Genomic DNA, 18,114 nt, shown 5'->3' with positions numbered 1-18,114 from the left:
AGCATAATCTCGCTGTAACCTGTCATTTACAGAGTGATCTCGCAAGATTACGCTTGCTCTGCTGTAAGTACCATAGAAACGTTAGCAAAGTGTCGGGATTGTGAATAGACATCCCGTCCTGGCTGGAGGGAATGTCTATTCACTGTCTAAACACTTCAGTAACGTTAATGTGTCAGTATAAGACAGCACATACTGATCTAGCAGGATCCTATGCGCTGAGTAAATGAATGGAGAGAAGTATATGACGCTGATTGGTCACTGATTGGTCAGCGTCGTACACTCCTCTGTACAACGCCCACTTGGTCTAAAGTAAAAACACGCCCAGTTGGGCATTAAGAAAATAATTAGCATAAAGCTAAAATCGCTCCTAACGTGGTAAAAATAGAACGTTTTTTTAAATAAAAAGCATTGCTGTCACCTACATTATAGAGCCCATCTCCTTATGTAGGAGATAGGGCACTTATAATGTGGTGACAGAGTCTCTTTAAATTCGGGGGCATGACAGTGGAGGTCAATGGTGCTATTACTTGTAGAATCAAGATTGCTGTGTATGTTGTCACGTGTCCCTTCAACCTCTTCTACATCGGGAAGACTATCCACCCAATGTTTAAGAAATTCGGGTAGCATGGATGATCGCTAACCACAGGAGAGAGTTAATCCTGTCTTATTGAACACGCATCATAAGGGCAGCCCCAAAGAGATGACTTTCGCTGGACTTAAATGCATTAAGCAACCTATTTCAGTTGGTAACAACATAATCCATTACTCCAAAAAAAGGCTGAACTTATTTTACGGACGGAAGCCCTGGGTCCATTAGGTCTGAGCAACGGAATGATTTGAGTGCTTTTCTTGTTTAATATTGTATATCGACATTGTAACTGTGCAGTTTATATAATTAATATGTTTTAGACTCATGTATTAACAATTGTTATGTGATTAAAGTTTTCCTGTTTGTATTTAAGGGGGCAGGGTTTGTTGTAAGGCTGAGGCCTTGACAAAGCCTGGGTCCACATCTACACTGCCTTGTTTTGCTGAAGAAGACATTTTTAACTGAATGGTGAGTGCCGTGGAATTTCCTTCTCCTTTTGTGCATATATTAGCGATATACCATCAATGTTTGTGCTGAAACAACCTCAGCTGTAAATATATTTTAGTAGGTCTCAAAATTAGTAATAATAAATGCCACATATAGTTGTATTAAAGACATTCCACACACATTTGTTTCAAGCTAAAAGATAAAATACAAAAACCATGAGAATATCATCATGCAAACTTTTAAAGCATCACTGAATAATATCCCTGGTCGAGAATAGAAATTAAATATTGTTCACAACACAACTATACTTTATCCTAGAAATTCAAATTGCACAGAATCCAGAATATCAGGTTTAACATTAACATTCCGGTTATGAAGAGTTATAAGCAAACCGATCACCAGAACGGGGAATCCAGTGTCCCCCTGTTTGAAAGGAAAAGTGCTACCATTCAAATGGTGGTCTCGGGTTCCCCCGCCCATTCTGACTGTCAGTGGGGGTCCCATCGGTCAGACCCCAACCGATCTAGCAGTAAGCACCTTTTCTGTGTATAGGTGAATATTCCTTATAACTTTCTATAACCAGGATATCCCTTTAAGGCAAATGTACTGTACCTGAAGTAATAAGCGGGCATACAAACCACTAATTCCACATTTTCAAATTTTTACAAAACAATCGAGCCTAGCCTGTGCATTTTAAGGTGAAGTCATAAAATTGTCTTGTCATCAAGTTTGTATCTGCCAAACAATGAGGTGGCTTCTTTCTGATCTCCTGTATCTTGTGTTTGTTTGCAGAAGATCTCCATAACTCTCATCTGTGTCTCCAGTTTCATCACCTATATTAAAAAGTAAAAACAAGCATATAAAATGGTTAACATATCAAGGACAAACAGAGGTCATCTTAACTTGTTTATAGATATGATAACAAAGCATCTATTATACAACTCATTACTCAAATTATCCTGCATAACTCATTACATACCAATCTTGAAGTTTATGTATCCTTCACCTCCACTCATCGCTAAGATACTTGAGTTTCTTGAATTTTCACTGCCCCCTCCTGGCAATGAAGGGTTGATGCAACCTGTTGAGAGAAAAAAATTTCAGTACTATTATAATTACTATGTTCTTTTCATTAAACAACAGCACTTTGTGCTACGTGAAACATATTAGTACAATAATATATTTAAAAAAACAACAAAAAACCCCCAAAAAGCAAGGTACTGGATTGATAAAAGTACAAAAATGGGAAAAGAAATTCATAAAAACTGGAGTATAAGAAAAGTCTCTTAAAAAATTAGTAGAGGGGTTTAAGTCGATTGAGAGCAACTAGAAACAGTGTTACCTAGGGGGCTTTGTAATACTAGGTAGTGCTGACTGTTTCCATGGCTTAAAACTTTTTTTTACAAGCATTTCGAGTGTAGTGTCTTTTAGGGTTTCTGAAATGATGTCTAGAATTCATGGGGATAATATAGACAAACACAAATTTTACATTCCAGAGTATCTATCTTTTCAGTTATCTATACTCCATCATGTCTGTTGATCAGGCCTTTGTCTTCCTACGACAAAAATCAGACCTATATATACAGTAGGAAACGTCCCACAAACCCACTGGAAGGGGGCTTGGCACAACACAGTAACGTTTTTACTAAACACAATATGATGCAATTAGGATTTTCCCCATTCAATTTGCATGCTTCACTGAATCTCAGAGAAATTTGAATTCTAAACCTTAAAGGAGTATTCCAGCTTTAGCACATAAAGGTTATTCATTGTTCAATTAAAAATTGTATAATTTTCCAATGTACTTTCTTTATCAATTCCTCGCCATTGTCAGGATCCTTACTTGCTGTCATTTAAAAAGTGACTGCACATTCAGCAAACTTCTAACATGTCATAGAGACATATCAGATCTGTGGGGGTCCGGATGCTTAGACCCTCACCGTTGCTAAAAATGAAGGTGAAGAAGCACTCAACTATGTGTTCCATGTGAGCTGCCTTCAGCCTAACAGGGAGCGCCGATCACTGCCAAAAACGCAAGGCATGCCTTTCTTCGCTTCTGCACCATTATTTCAGGGATGGTGTGGGTCTCAGCACCAGAACCCCACCGATCAAAACTTCTGATATAGCCCTATGTCATATCAAAATTTTCAGCTGTGCATTGCTTCCTCTGGCAGGGCTTAAAAGGAGCGGGTAAAAACTCCAATAAATCAGTATTGCAGTGTATTGTACCAGCGATCTGACTATAGCCGTTTCAAATCCCCTAGGGGAACTAATATATATATTTTTTAAATAGATACATTTTTTAGTAGTGTATAAATAATAGAAAAAATATAAAAATATCAAACAACCCCCTTTTCCCATTTTTCCTCTAAAGTCCGAACAGTTACATTATAAAATTATTTAATTTGCATGATGGACGGCGTAAAAAATAATAATTTTAAAACACCAGAATTAGTTTTTTGGTCACCTTAGCTCTAAAAATAATTTTTTATGTAAAGTGATCAAAAAGTCGTATGTAGCAAAAAATGGCACCCATAAAAACGACAGCTCGCCCCAGGAAAAATAAGCCCTCAAATCGCTAACACGACAGAAAAAGAAAAAAATTACGGCTCAGAATATGGCGACACAAAACTATTTTTTTAACAAATAGTTTTTTCTTTGTAAAAGTCTTAAAACATTTAAAAAATATATAAATTTGGTATTGCCATAATTGTATGTACCGCACGGTGATAGCCGTAAAAATGAAACCCAAAAAACAATGAAGGAATCACAGTTCTTTCCAATTCCAGCCCACAAAGTATTTTTTTTGAGTTTCCCATGGAAAAAGAAAAAAAGTTATGGCTCTTGGAAGGCGGGGAGTGAAAAATGGCTTGGACTTCAAGGGGTTAAAAAGCACCTTCATTGTTTACTTCCAGTGGATAAAGATCTCTCCTGGTCATGTGATGGACCCAGAGGTGCCATACCATTTACAGTTACAGTACAGTGTATCAGAGCTGTGTCTTGTAAGGAGTCATGCCCATCACATGACCCAGACAGACCTCCTTGGACAAAACAATAAAAGTTCCTATTAAATAACAGCAAAAAGAAACCTTGAAAACTGTGAGGAATTGAGACAGAAAGTATATAGGAAAATTGTATAATTATAACATGTCCTATTTATTCGCAGGCCGTTCTCTAGTTCAAATTAAAAAAAACGGCCGTGTGAATAGCCCCATAGACATGCATTAATTTTAAAGCAGCCATGTGACGGCCGTTAAAACAATAGCCGTCACACGGCCGACTTTCCCTGTCGTCTGTATATGCCCTTAGTGTACCTCTTCTTGCCATTAAAATAAAACAGAACTTATAATAAGTATTTTATATAATTGAATAACTGTGTGTGGATCTGTTTTCTTAGTCCCAGCTCCTGCCAGTCACCACCCTGTTTGCCATAGAAAATCTTGAAAGAGAACACCCTCACCTTCCTTTCAACCCATATTCCGGATAAAGATCCTTGTAGTACAGCACCTATTACAGTTAAAGTGTTATCTTTAGGGCTTGACAGACCACCTATATTGACATAGAATTTCTCGATTCTGATTTTTAATAGGAACAAGAATTTTATGGAATCAATTGTAAGGAAATACTTACAGAACAGAGTTTGTACGCATAAGGCTCTGTTCAAATCTGCGTTGGGGTCCCGTTCTGACGTTCCGTCTGAGCTTTCTGTCAGAACGGGACACTGAGAAGACACAAACTGACACGAACGGAATGTTTCCATCACCGTTGATTTCAATGGTGACAGATCCGTTTTGCCGGAAGTAATAGCTGCTATTGAAATCAATGGTAATGGTAACGGAAACCTCTGGTTTCCGTTCGTGTCAGTTTTTGTCTGTTCAGGGTCCCGTTCTGACGGAAACTTCAGACGGAACGTCAGACCCCAGAGCAGATGTTACTGAAGCCTGAGTCCACAATAATAATCTTATGTTTACTTTATTTTGTGCATTTTCAATTTCCCAGGTTAAAGAGGAAAATAGACTCTTACCTGGAACACATGCAAAGAACTTAACAGAATCTCTGTGACCATGAAATGAGATTTGTGCATACTCTATGGAACAGTAGGGGCCCATTTGTTTCACAAAATCCTTATTTTCTTTTACTTCTCCGGACTGTTCATCTAATCCTAGAAGTACAGCACAGTCATTAACAATTACGTTATTTATTTATTTTATTAGTGGGGGGTATAGAGATGACAGGGTTAAAAATGTTTTACTACCCCTAAGAATACATTCTTATGGCGCACAATGTTAAAAACAACAATCTTCTATCTCTGGAATAGCTGCTCTCTGGGTTTAGAGTCATTAAAGCGTACCTGTCGTTTCATTTGACTTTTCAGGATAAGCTACCAGGTGTGTATACATGAGGAGTATCACTATTTCTGGCCATTATACTACTTTGATTTTGCAATTTTTAGAAGTTTTCCCCTTTGCATTTCTCTCTGAGCTGGGAGATGGAGACTAGCTGCTATACACTACACACAGTAAGAAGAGGAGAATCTGCTCCCTAACCGTCTCTCTCACTCAGAAACTGCTCCAGGATCATGTAGGATATATATATATATATATATATATACCGTGTTTCCCCGAAAGTAAGACAGTGTCTTACTTTCTTTTTATCCCCAAAAGCCCCACTATGTCTTACTTTCGGGGTATGTCTTATATTGGAAAAAAATTGTCAAATAATTTTTTTTTTTTTTTTCACAAACTTTATTTAACTGTTTTACATTTTTTTTTTTAGTCCCACCAGGGGACTTCACTATGCGATGTGCCGATCGCATATATAATGCTTTGGTATACTTAGTATACCGAAGCATTATTGCCTGTCAGTGTAAAACTGACAGGCAACCTATTAGGTCATGCCTCCGGCATCGCCTAACAGGCAGATGCTGAAGGCAGACCTGGGGGTCTTTGTTAGACCCCCGGCTGTCATGGAAACCCGACGGCGACCCGCGATTTGTTTGCGGGGGCGCCGATCGGGTGACAGAGGGAGCTCCCCCCTCTGTCAAACACATTAAATGCCGCTGTCACTATTGACAGCGGCATTTAATGGGTTAAACTGCCGGAATCGGCGCGCGCTTCGATTCCGGCAGTTGCAGCAGGAGCCAGGCAAGTGCAGGGGACGGCGCGGTGACGTATGGAGAGGGGGGCGGCGCGGAAGTGGGCAGGAGGCGGCAATACCCCCGTGTTTCCCCGAAAGTAAGACATATGTCTTACTTTCGGGGTACGGCTTATATTAGCCGACCCCCCTGAAACCCCCGATACGTCTTACAATCGGGGGTGTCTTACTATCGGGGAAACACGGTATATATATATATATATATATATATATATATATTTATAGATAGAGAGGGAGGGGGAGAGAGTGTACTGACCTGTACTGAAGTGAGTAAGTGCTTTGGTAGTAATAGAACGTTCCTATGCCTGTTGGTCTGCTCTTATCTCCTGCACTTCCTGCTCACTTTTACCCCTCCCCTCTCTATAGGCTTTTATAAATGTGTGTTATCTGATACATGTGAGCTGCAGTCCAACTTGAGACGGATATAGCTGAATTTTCAGAGTGAAAGTTTATCATAGGGAGGGGAAGCAGGAAAACAGCCAAATAAGAGCAGAAAGAAGCATAAGATATATTACAAAGTGACTTATAATCGCATGAACTATACATTTATGCTAAGTTTGTTGAAATGACTGTGCCCGTTTAAATTCGGAACTATGGTTCCCTCAGATCATGCTATATTAGCTGTGCTATATCTCTATGAAAATTATTTAAATGATTTTAAATAATAGCGATGCCTCAGTGAAATTGTATATTAAAAACCCCTTTAAAGTTTGAATTTATGGCTGGAATAAGCAAAAAACTTTTTAAAAACCCTGTAATAGATTAAAAAAAAAAAAAAAGAAGCATTTTAGAAAATATGTAGTGGCCCCTCTTAGAAGTGGGAAAAATGTCCATTGACTATATGATGGACAGTCACTTTGCTTATATTCTCTGTACGCCGTGTTCCAAATTATTATGCACATTGGATTTAAGTGTCATAAACATTTAATTATTAGTTTTTCAATTAAACTCATGGATGGTATTGTGTCTTAGGGCTCTCTGGATCATTGTAACCAATCTCAGACACCTGTGAATTAGGAAAACTACTTAAGGACGTTCCACATTATTAAGCAGGCCACAGGTTTCAAGCAATATGGGAAAGAAAAAGGATCTCTCTGCTGCCGAAAAGCGTGAAATAGTGCAATACCTTGGACAAGGTATGAAAACATTGGATATTTCAAGAAAACTTAAGCGTGATCATCGTACTGTGAAAAGATTTGTGGCTGATTCAGAGCACAGACGGGTTCGTTCAGATAAAAGCATAATGAGGAAGGTTTCTGCCAGACAAATTAATAGGATTAGGAGAGCAGCTGCTAAAATGCCATTGCAAAGCAGCAAACAGGTATTTGAAGCCGCTGGTGCCTCTGGAGTCCCGTGAACCTCAAGGTGTAGGATCCTCCAGAGGTTTGCAAGTGTGCATAAAGCTATTATTCGGCCACCCCTAAACAATGCTCACAAGCAGAAACGGTTGCAGTGGGCTCAGAAATACATGAAGACTAATTTTCAAACCGTGTTGTTTACTGATGAGTGCTGTGCAACCCTGGATGGTCCAGATGGGTGGAGTAGTGAATGGTTGGTGAATGGCCACCATGTCCCAACAAGGCTGCGACATCAGCAAGGAGGTGGCGGAGTCATGTTTTGGGCTCGAATCATGGGAAGAGAGCTGGTAGGCCCCTTTAGGGTCCCTGACGGTGTGAAAATGACCTCTGCAAAGTACGTAGAGTATATGGCTGACCACTTTCTTCCGTGGTACAAAAAGAAGAACTGTGCCTTCCGTAGCAAAATTATCTTCATTCATGACAATGCACCATTTCATGCTGCAAAGAATACCTCTGTGTCATTGGCTGCTATGGGCATAAGAGGAGAGAAACTCATGGTGTGGCCCCCATGTTCCCTGACCTCAACCCTATTGAGAACCTTTGGAGCATCCTCAAGTAAAATATCTATGAGGGTGGGTGTAATGATGGGGGTAGGGAAACGGACAAGTGAGCCCTAATCTACCCGCCACTCTGTCCCTGCCTACTTGCAACGACCCGCCCTAGACGACGGGGTACAACTGGGCGGCGGTCCCTACTCTCAGTAAGTGCACGAGACAAACAGACAAGGGTACACCAAGCTAAGGGAAATGGGGCAGTTGCCCACGGCAACACCGTGAGCAACAAGAGTGGTGAACGAGCCGAGTCAAACCAGGAGTGTAAGAGGTACCAAACGCAGAGCAGGAGAGTAGTCAGTAAGCCAGGGTCAGTATGGAGCAGGATCAAATAGTTAGAAGCTGTAGCTGGGCCAGGAAACCACACGAGAAGAATCACAAGCAAAGGAGGAACAGGAAAGGCAGGTATAAATAGACAGAGGGCAGGAGCTAGCTCCGTCTGGCCAGGCTGCGATAGGCTCTCCCACTCCTCAGCCTGCCAGCCTGAGTGGTGGAAGCTGGAGTCAGTCTCAGAGACAGAGACTCAGGTGCAGACTGATTACCTATGGGCGTATACACAGAAGTTGTGCCTGGCAGATCCTTTACAGTGGGAGGCAGTTCACATCAAAACAGAAGCTCTTGGAGGCTATTCTGACATCCTGCAAAGATATTCAAGCAGAAACTGTCCAAATACTCACAAATTCAATGGATACAAGAATTGTGAAGGTGATATCAAAGAAGGGGTCCTATGTTAACATGTAACTTGGCCTGTTAAGGTTTGTTTGATTGAAAGAGCTTTTGATTTCTGTAAATATGACCTCCAGATGCTGCAAGTTCAACAAATTACAATTTTAGCTCTCTTTACAACCCTTAAAATGTTTTGATCTCTGTTGTGCATAATAATGTGAAACAGTGCATTTTGAGTTTTTTCACTTCTAAAAAAAAATCTGTTATCATTAGATTTGGTCAATAAAATTTGCATTATACTCCAACGGTTGATGGCTTGAAGATTATACTGACTGATTTGAATCGACTATTTAGGAAAATCAGCGAAAAATAACATTTGCATAATAATTTGGAATGCGGTGTATTTAATTACATTATTAATTATCAAGCAGGATGCCGGATTATGCTGAGATGTAATCTCTCTTCCATCTGCAATTACCTTCTCCCCCCACCCTCCTATTTCTGCTTAGTTTGCAAGAAATATGTAATCTCTGGGTGTTCTTTCTGTGGCCTTGATATGCTAGCAGTTTGGCAGAACGCCTAGACATGAAATAATCATCACATTTGTAATTTAATTTATTTTTATCCCACCATTCACATACATTTACAAATAACTCCTACGCCCCTTTGTTTGTAAGCCAGGATTTGCAGGTATTAGAAAGATCATGTGACCTCAGTGGGAAGGTACACTTGACGTATTTTCAGTCTACACATATAGAATGTTATGATTGGTTGTTCTATGTACAGATGTAGCCATCTATCTGGACTCCGATAATTCGCTGCAGCAAAGTCCACTAAACTGGAATGACCTGAGGAGTCGCTAAAATCAAAACCGCACGGTAAGTAACAGACTTCGAGTTACACCATTTGTTTCAGCTACTCTGTTGAGTCTCTGGAAATGTACTTTGTAAATGTACAGGTCTCTACAAAGGGGTTCCTTAATAATCAGGTCGTTTGTCAAGATGGTAATGGTCAAATGGATGTACATGGGTGTGCATGTGACTAATGTGTGATAAATGTGTTTGTAGTGTGGCATTGAATACGTCCGTGAGAAGTTGTCCATTTCAAATTGTGAAAACTGTATGTCCTAACCCCCAGCCCAGAAGTAATATCCACTTCATAGAAGGAGACGTATGCTCCGTGCAAGGAGGAGCAATTGTGTCTATATTGAATTTGCACGCTGTACCATTACCCAGTGCAATAGGGAAAACTTTCAATGTTGTATTGAGTAACCATTTATATGCTCCTAGCACATTGCCGGCTTGTAATATTGTGTGTAAGGGTCCTTACAAACCATCAGTTGTATGCATTGTTAGACTGGCATAAGGTAGGAAAGAGTACAGACTGATTTCTAGATTGCATTTGATAATCCGGCATATAGATTTTGTTGTAGCATAAAAACCAAGTAAGTCTGTAGCAGTATAACATCAGACCGTCCGGACTGAATACCGTTGTAAAATAAAGACCTGTGTTCAATGAATGATCCTGACACATTACCCAAGTGCCACCTGTGTTGTAGTAGTATAAATACCTACACAAATTACAGTGAAGGAGATTGGTATTGGCTTACTCCAATGGCCCCTAAAGAAATCATCACCAAAATAAATAGCAGACACCTAGACTACAACCCACAGAGAGAATGGTTGAGCGGGGAGGATGAGATATATGTGATACAATATAATTTGCATGTAAAACCGTTGTCAAGTGCAAGAGGAAAGAATTTGGAATATATGCTACATCAGAGGCTGTATGAACCAAAAGCTACAACCCGGCAGAAAGTGTTTTGCATAACTGAAAAAGATGAAGGGTTTGCAGACGTTTGAAATGAATGTGACCAACTCCTGCTTGAGTCAATGGAGGTTCATGAATGTCGATTGTGTTGAAGGATTTGCTCTTGTGATTTGTGGACTGGCAGAATTTTGTCTGTTCTCGATGTTCAAAACAGTGAGAGATCAAAGAAAAGGATACCCCACTGCTAGAATTGTCTGAAGGAACGACTTTGATATTGTATTGGTAAGGCAGTCTGTCTGAAACGAGTAAGAAGGCTGGTCTGAGATATCTGTCGACAGACGAGGCCGGTCTGTCTGGAGCTGGGGAATTTTCCAGAGATAACCCTACACTCTCCGACCATGGGAGACGCCAGCGCTCACTTCTGCTCACCTCGGTCGGGTCCCATAGGGTGCGCACGCACGCTCATGCCCGCTGTTAAAGGGGCAGCGCGCGCACCTGACTTTTATGTTTAATTAGCCCATGAGCACCCTGGACTCTAAGAAGGGCCCAGCCCCTTCCTCCCATGCCTGAGCGTTGTTGTCGTACCCCAAGTTTGTCTATGCAAATGGTCTCCCAGTGTTTCCCAAACCTGTATCCTGTGCTATCCTGGTCAAGTGCCGTGCTGAGCTGTAGTCGTGTTGTATACCACGCCTGTCCTACTATACCACGCCTGACATCTGCCTGCTGCCTAGTCCCAGCCGAGCCTGCCTTCTACTGTCTGAGCTGCCACAGGTACCCTATACAAAGAAAAAACAGAGATGATCCAGCGATAATGATATCAAAAATGGGAAAAAACTTGGTTTCCACTTTATTGAAATACAAGCTATTGTAGCTTGAAATAGAACATCAGGAGGAAAAAACAAGGTGGTGATGCGGCAATAGATTAGCCTACGCGTTTCAAGCACTTAGGCTGTGCTCTTAGTCATGGCTGTATCGAGTGAGCTCCTGCAAGCTGAGAGTGAATAAATACCTAAGAAATTGGAGGTTGGACCTTGAACGAAACGACTTGCTCAGGTGTGATAATTACATGTCAGGAAGTAAGTCCTCCGTAGCGAAATAAATTAGAGAATGTATAATAACTAGTGTTTATATACCAATGTCATCAGTATATAATAAAGAATAACGACCAAATGAAAATAGGGAAAAATTGATATGTATATGACATTGTACAAGTAATATACAATCGCTGGGATTCATTATAGGATCACATCACTGAAGCTTGCTGAGCGGCACCCGACACATGTACAATCATGGAAAACATGTGAAAAGAGAAAACTATGGAAAAATGTAACGAATATATACATTTAACATGAGGAAAAACAAACAACTGTATAAAAACAGATATGCATGTATGAACACATGAGAAGAAAACATACATATGTTAGATAAAATTGCGATAATGGAATAAATAACTCCGAAAAATGCCCGATAATTAGAATGACATACATATTTACGGCATAATAATTCTCATTATGGGGAATATATCGTAATAATGATAGAAACACATAAATAAATACAGATGAATAAATAAATGTTAATGTAGCCTCATAAACTAAAGATATCGGAGAAAATGTTTCTATGTTGAAACGAAAAAAGAAAAATGTGTGTATAAATGATGATCAATGCATGATGATATTAAATAAATGTATGTAAACTCCTGTAATAAATATAAATAAATTTATTAAAGGTAAAAAGAGGGAGCTAAATCTCAATGTGGAAAACCTTGCATACGAAATGAAAAACATAAAAACGGAAAATCTTGGTGTGAAAGTAACAAATTAAAGCCGACATTGGTAAGCAAATGAATGAGAGTATATATATGTATATAACTATATGTTTAAGTTTGGAAAAGCTGAAGTATATTGTCTAAGTTGATGCCTATACATAAAGATGTCAATGTAACAATTAAATCTGGGGTGTAATGAGTGAGTACATGGGAACCAACCACGGTGTTACAATACTGTGGAACCTGGCTATAGTGTAGTAGATAAATGCATAATAATGTTATATTATGAAGATATTGAACCCTTGAGGTAAACAGGACATTTAAATATGTAAGTATGAGTATATATCAGAGATAAATGGCAGCTCATAGATGAAATATATTACAGAAGAAAATTTTTTATTTTTTTCCCCCCCACTATTATTGAAAATATGATATATTAGTTGAAAGTTATAAGACATATAAATAATGGAGACTAATCTGTCACATAGAAAACTAGTGTGTGAATATTAATAGTGGAACATTAATTCCTTACGGAGATTAAGACCGTTTGGGAATCTGGTGTTCAAATGGTAAATCCAAAAGGCTTCCCGTGTCAATAGTCTATGTTTCAGATCGCCTCCTCTGATAGTTTTGATCATTTTTTCTATACCGTAAATTTTGAGAGAATTAATATTTCTGTTGTGGCAAGTGATGAAATGTTTGCTAACATTTGAAATGTTAACGATGGCTGGATTTCTGATATAACTCAGATGTTCAAGGATTCTGATCTTTAATTTCCTTGTAGTACACCCCACATATTTTAATTTACATTGAGAGCATTCCACTATGTAGACCACATGATCACTATTACAATTCATGTGAGTTTTGATTGAAAAATTGGTCGTGTCATGGGAGTCAGAAAAAGTTTTTGTAGTTTTACTGACCGTGCAAACCTTACAAGGGTGAGACCCACATTTATAGTAACCTGTGTAGTGCAACCATGTTGGAGACTTAGCTTTCGATGGTAAACAGGAGGGGGAAAGAATGTTCCCCAAAGTGGGTGCCCGGCGAGAGACTACTCTAAAACCATTTGCTAAGATGGATTCTAGTTTAGGATCTTCAAATAAAACGGGAATATACCGATGAACCATTGCGCGAATTTCAGAAAACTGATTGCTGTATTGCAATACAAGCGTAGGTTTAGATGTATTTTTTGATGTCGAGATATCCCTACTTATTTTATCCCTATCAAGGGAGAGTAAGTCATTCCTATCTTTTTGATTTACTATTGCTTGGGCCCGGTCTAGTGTCCATTTTTTGTAACCTCTGTTTGTTAATTTGTTATATATTTTTTGTTGTTCCAATAAAAAACCCTGTTTGTTGGTGCAATTCCTCTTTGCCCTAGTCAATTCTCCTACAGGAATAGACGAGATAGTGTGCCTAGGGTGGCTGCTGGTAGCATGAAGGATTGTATTGCCTGAAATCGGTTTGTGGAAAATCTCCGTTTGTATGCCCTTATCGACAGACCCCATAAGTGTTAAATCCAGAAAGTGAATACTGGAGGAATGGTGAGTGTATGTAAATCTGAGATTGAATCCATTCAAATTGAGAAATTCCAAAAAACCAGGTACGGCAGATACATCTCCCTCCCAGATGATCAGGAGGTCATCAATGTATCTGCCGTACCAATGTATGGAATGAAAAAAAGGATTGCTGGCAGAAAAAATGGTTGTTTCCTCCCACCAAGCCATAACCAAATTGGCAATGGAGGGGGAGAATTTAGCACCCATTGAAACTCCACTGTTTTGCAAAAAAAACATGCCCTCATAGATGAAGAAATTGTGCGTTAGCAAAAACAGTAAAACATCTGACATAAAGAGCTGTAGCGTCTCTTCATATGCACTATATTTGGATGTATGATGTTGTAGTGCTTGAATTGCTATATGATGTGGTATAGAGGTATATAATGCCACAACGTCACAACTTAACCAGGAGAACTTAGGCTCCCAGGGTTTTTTGTCAAAGATGTGTAACACATCCTTGGTATCTCTGAGATGTCCAGGGGTCCTTTGGACAAGGGGCTGTAACAGGTAATCGAGCCACTCAGATAGTTTTTCTGTGAGTGACCCGATACCCGAAACAATAGGGCGCATGGGTGGCGGAATAATGCCCTTGTGGGTCTTAGGTAAGGCGTACAAAATCGGAGTAATAGGGCTCTTGATAAAAAGATAGTCATACTGTTTTTTTGTTATGGTGCCATTCCCTAGGCCTTTGTCAAGCAATTTAGTAAGACGTTGTTGAAAGATGATGGTAGGGTTGGAATCTAATTTGATGTAAGTATTCGTATCATTTAACATTTCTGTTATCTGTTTAGTATATATACAACGATCCATGATGGTGATACTTCCCCCTTTATCTGATTTGCGAATAACAATATCAGTATTATTTTTTAAGCATTTTATTGCATCTTTCTGATCCTGTGTAAGATTCTGCTGTGGTTTTGTTTTATGACTGTTATCAGCAATTTTATGTAATTCTCGCTCCATAATGGACTGGAATCTCTCCATGGAGTCAGTTCTAGACTGAGTAGGATAATACAAAGGATTAGATAAAGGAAATTTGCTAGCTGAGATATCAGAAGGCAATACATTTTGTTCTGCAAGATCAACTAAGTCAGATAGAGTAGCTTGTTCATGAAACATAAGTGAACGGAAAATATTAGTGTCACATGGATCAATATCTGGAGTGACAGGAAAATTTTCCGTAAGTGTATTAGTATCTGTAGAAAAGTGCCTCTTAATGGTCAAATTACGTATAAATTTGTTAATATCTAACAAAGTATGAAAAACATCAAAATCTTTATTAGGGGCAAAATTAAGACCAAGGGAAAGCACTTCAATCTGAGTGGGAGAAAGAGGCGTTTGGGACAGATTGATAACATCCATGGACTCATTCAAAGTCTCTGATTGCGTAGTCGACGTGGCAGTACGGTGTCCGTTATTTCTATGTTTCCTGCCCCCCCTGCGCCCGCGTTTTTTGGGGGGCCACGTCTGACTGGAAGAGAGTGTCTATAGGAGCCAGCTTCTCGCGGTAAATCGAAGTCAGATGTCCCCTCGCCCCCATCCGTTGTTTCTGGCTCGGTTGAGCTAAAACTGACTCTACGTTGGCTTGTTTGTCGTTGTCTATGTCTTCTGCGATCTTTAAGGATGGATTTAGATTTATTAGAAAAAACGTCTCTTCTGGTCCAATTGAACACTTCACCTTTAGCATAATCCTCGGTGTCTCTGAGGAACTTGCTTTTTTTTGTATCCATGATAGATTGTTCTAACTGATCAATGTATTTGTGTGTTCTGGATTCCAGAATAGAGAAATCAGGTGAGCTGGATAATTTATTGGTTTCCTCCTTCAACCTTTGAATGTCCAGATTTATTTCCGCCAATTTGGTCTCTTCTTGTTGGGTAATGAGACCCATTAGTTTGAGAGAGCATTCTGATAGGGTGATATTCCATGCTTCTGTGAATTCCGTTGAATATTGGAACGTAGGAATTTTACGTAAACGCAATCCCCGTGGCACCATATTCTTAGAAATATAATTCCTGAGTGTAGTCAGGTCCCACCAGACACGTGCTTCTTGGGCTAGAAGTTTCTCTAGTTCTCTGAATTGGCTATGTAACATAGAGTCTGGGTTTTGAGTGTGACCAGAATCACCAAAGACCGCTGCTGCTCTTTCAGCTCTAAATTTGCTATAATCCTGTGTCATTTTGAAATGCCAGATAAACACCAAGATGATCGTGTTAAAAATCAGTAAATAGCTGGTTGATGTTACTGATGATAAATTTTCTCAATGGGAATCTATTCAATATATATGTCCCATGTTGCCATAAGTTACCACCTTGTAGCCAATGCTGTAATGAAACTAATAACCAGAAAATTCTAGGAATGTCCACAGAAAAGGCTAAACAGAGAGGCTGGTGTGCACGGAGGCTGAAGCCGTATACATAAGTAATGGTATAGAAGGAAAAGGGAAATGGGAGGAAACCTCCAGCTCACCGATCTGACACTCCTGTGTTTAGTAATCGCCCGGGTCAGCCGCGACGGCACACGGCAGCAATAGCAAGAAAAAACAGAGATGATCCAGCGATAATGATATCAAAAATGGGAAAAAACTTGGTTTCCACTTTATTGAAATACAAGCTATTGTAGCTTGAAATAGAACATCAGGAGGAAAAAACAAGGTGGTGATGCGGCAATAGATTAGCCTACGCGTTTCAAGCACTTAGGCTGTGCTCTTAGTCATGGCTGTATCGAGTGAGCTCCTGCAAGCTGAGAGTGAATAAATACCTAAGAAATTGGAGGTTGGACCTTGAACGAAACGACTTGCTCAGGTGTGATAATTACATGTCAGGAAGTAAGTCCTCCGTAGCGAAATAAATTAGAGAATGTATAATAACTAGTGTTTATATACCAATGTCATCAGTATATAATAAAGAATAACGACCAAATGAAAATAGGGAAAAATTGATATGTATATGACATTGTACAAGTAATATACAATCGCTGGGATTCATTATAGGATCACATCACTGAAGCTTGCTGAGCGGCACCCGACACATGTACAATCATGGAAAACATGTGAAAAGAGAAAACTATGGAAAAATGTAACGAATATATACATTTAACATGAGGAAAAACAAACAACTGTATAAAAACAGATATGCATGTATGAACACATGAGAAGAAAACATACATATGTTAGATAAAATTGCGATAATGGAATAAATAACTCCGAAAAATGCCCGATAATTAGAATGACATACATATTTACGGCATAATAATTCTCATTATGGGGAATATATCGTAATAATGATAGAAACACATAAATAAATACAGATGAATAAATAAATGTTAATGTAGCCTCATAAACTAAAGATATCGGAGAAAATGTTTCTATGTTGAAACGAAAAAAGAAAAATGTGTGTATAAATGATGATCAATGCATGATGATATTAAATAAATGTATGTAAACTCCTGTAATAAATATAAATAAATTTATTAAAGGTAAAAAGAGGGAGCTAAATCTCAATGTGGAAAACCTTGCATACGAAATGAAAAACATAAAAACGGAAAATCTTGGTGTGAAAGTAACAAATTAAAGCCGACATTGGTAAGCAAATGAATGAGAGTATATATATGTATATAACTATATGTTTAAGTTTGGAAAAGCTGAAGTATATTGTCTAAGTTGATGCCTATACATAAAGATGTCAATGTAACAATTAAATCTGGGGTGTAATGAGTGAGTACATGGGAACCAACCACGGTGTTACAATACTGTGGAACCTGGCTATAGTGTAGTAGATAAATGCATAATAATGTTATATTATGAAGATATTGAACCCTTGAGGTAAACAGGACATTTAAATATGTAAGTATGAGTATATATCAGAGATAAATGGCAGCTCATAGATGAAATATATTACAGAAGAAAATTTTTTATTTTTTTCCCCCCCACTATTATTGAAAATATGATATATTAGTTGAAAGTTATAAGACATATAAATAATGGAGACTAATCTGTCACATAGAAAACTAGTGTGTGAATATTAATAGTGGAACATTAATTCCTTACGGAGATTAAGACCGTTTGGGAATCTGGTGTTCAAATGGTAAATCCAAAAGGCTTCCCGTGTCAATAGTCTATGTTTCAGATCGCCTCCTCTGATAGTTTTGATCATTTTTTCTATACCGTAAATTTTGAGAGAATTAATATTTCTGTTGTGGCAAGTGATGAAATGTTTGCTAACATTTGAAATGTTAACGATGGCTGGATTTCTG

The 18,114-nt window shown here is 38.8% G+C and overlaps 1 protein-coding gene across 2 annotated transcripts in view; it reads right to left on the bottom strand.

Annotated features, from left to right (window-relative positions):
• Window positions 1-985: 985 nt before the first annotated feature.
• The window catches only part of LOC142662106 (C-Jun-amino-terminal kinase-interacting protein 3-like), a 381,524-nt gene continuing 364,395 nt past the window's right edge, over window positions 986-18,114 (bottom strand). For both annotated transcript variants that reach the window (XM_075840017.1, XM_075840018.1), the window contains exons 25-27: window positions 5,061-5,198; window positions 2,016-2,117; window positions 986-1,869 (exon numbers count right to left, since the gene is read on the bottom strand). In XM_075840017.1, coding sequence (XP_075696132.1) covers window positions 1,760-1,869; window positions 2,016-2,117; window positions 5,061-5,198 — 350 coding nt within the window. In that variant the 3' untranslated portion in view covers window positions 986-1,759. The remainder of the gene's footprint in view (window positions 1,870-2,015; window positions 2,118-5,060; window positions 5,199-18,114) is intronic.

The sequence above is a fragment of the Rhinoderma darwinii genome, chromosome 10 (genome assembly GCF_050947455.1).
Source record: "Rhinoderma darwinii isolate aRhiDar2 chromosome 10, aRhiDar2.hap1, whole genome shotgun sequence".
NCBI lineage: Eukaryota > Metazoa > Chordata > Amphibia > Anura > Rhinodermatidae > Rhinoderma > Rhinoderma darwinii.
Note: the sequence above shows the minus strand (reverse complement) of the source record. Positions and strands in the feature narration are given on the sequence as shown.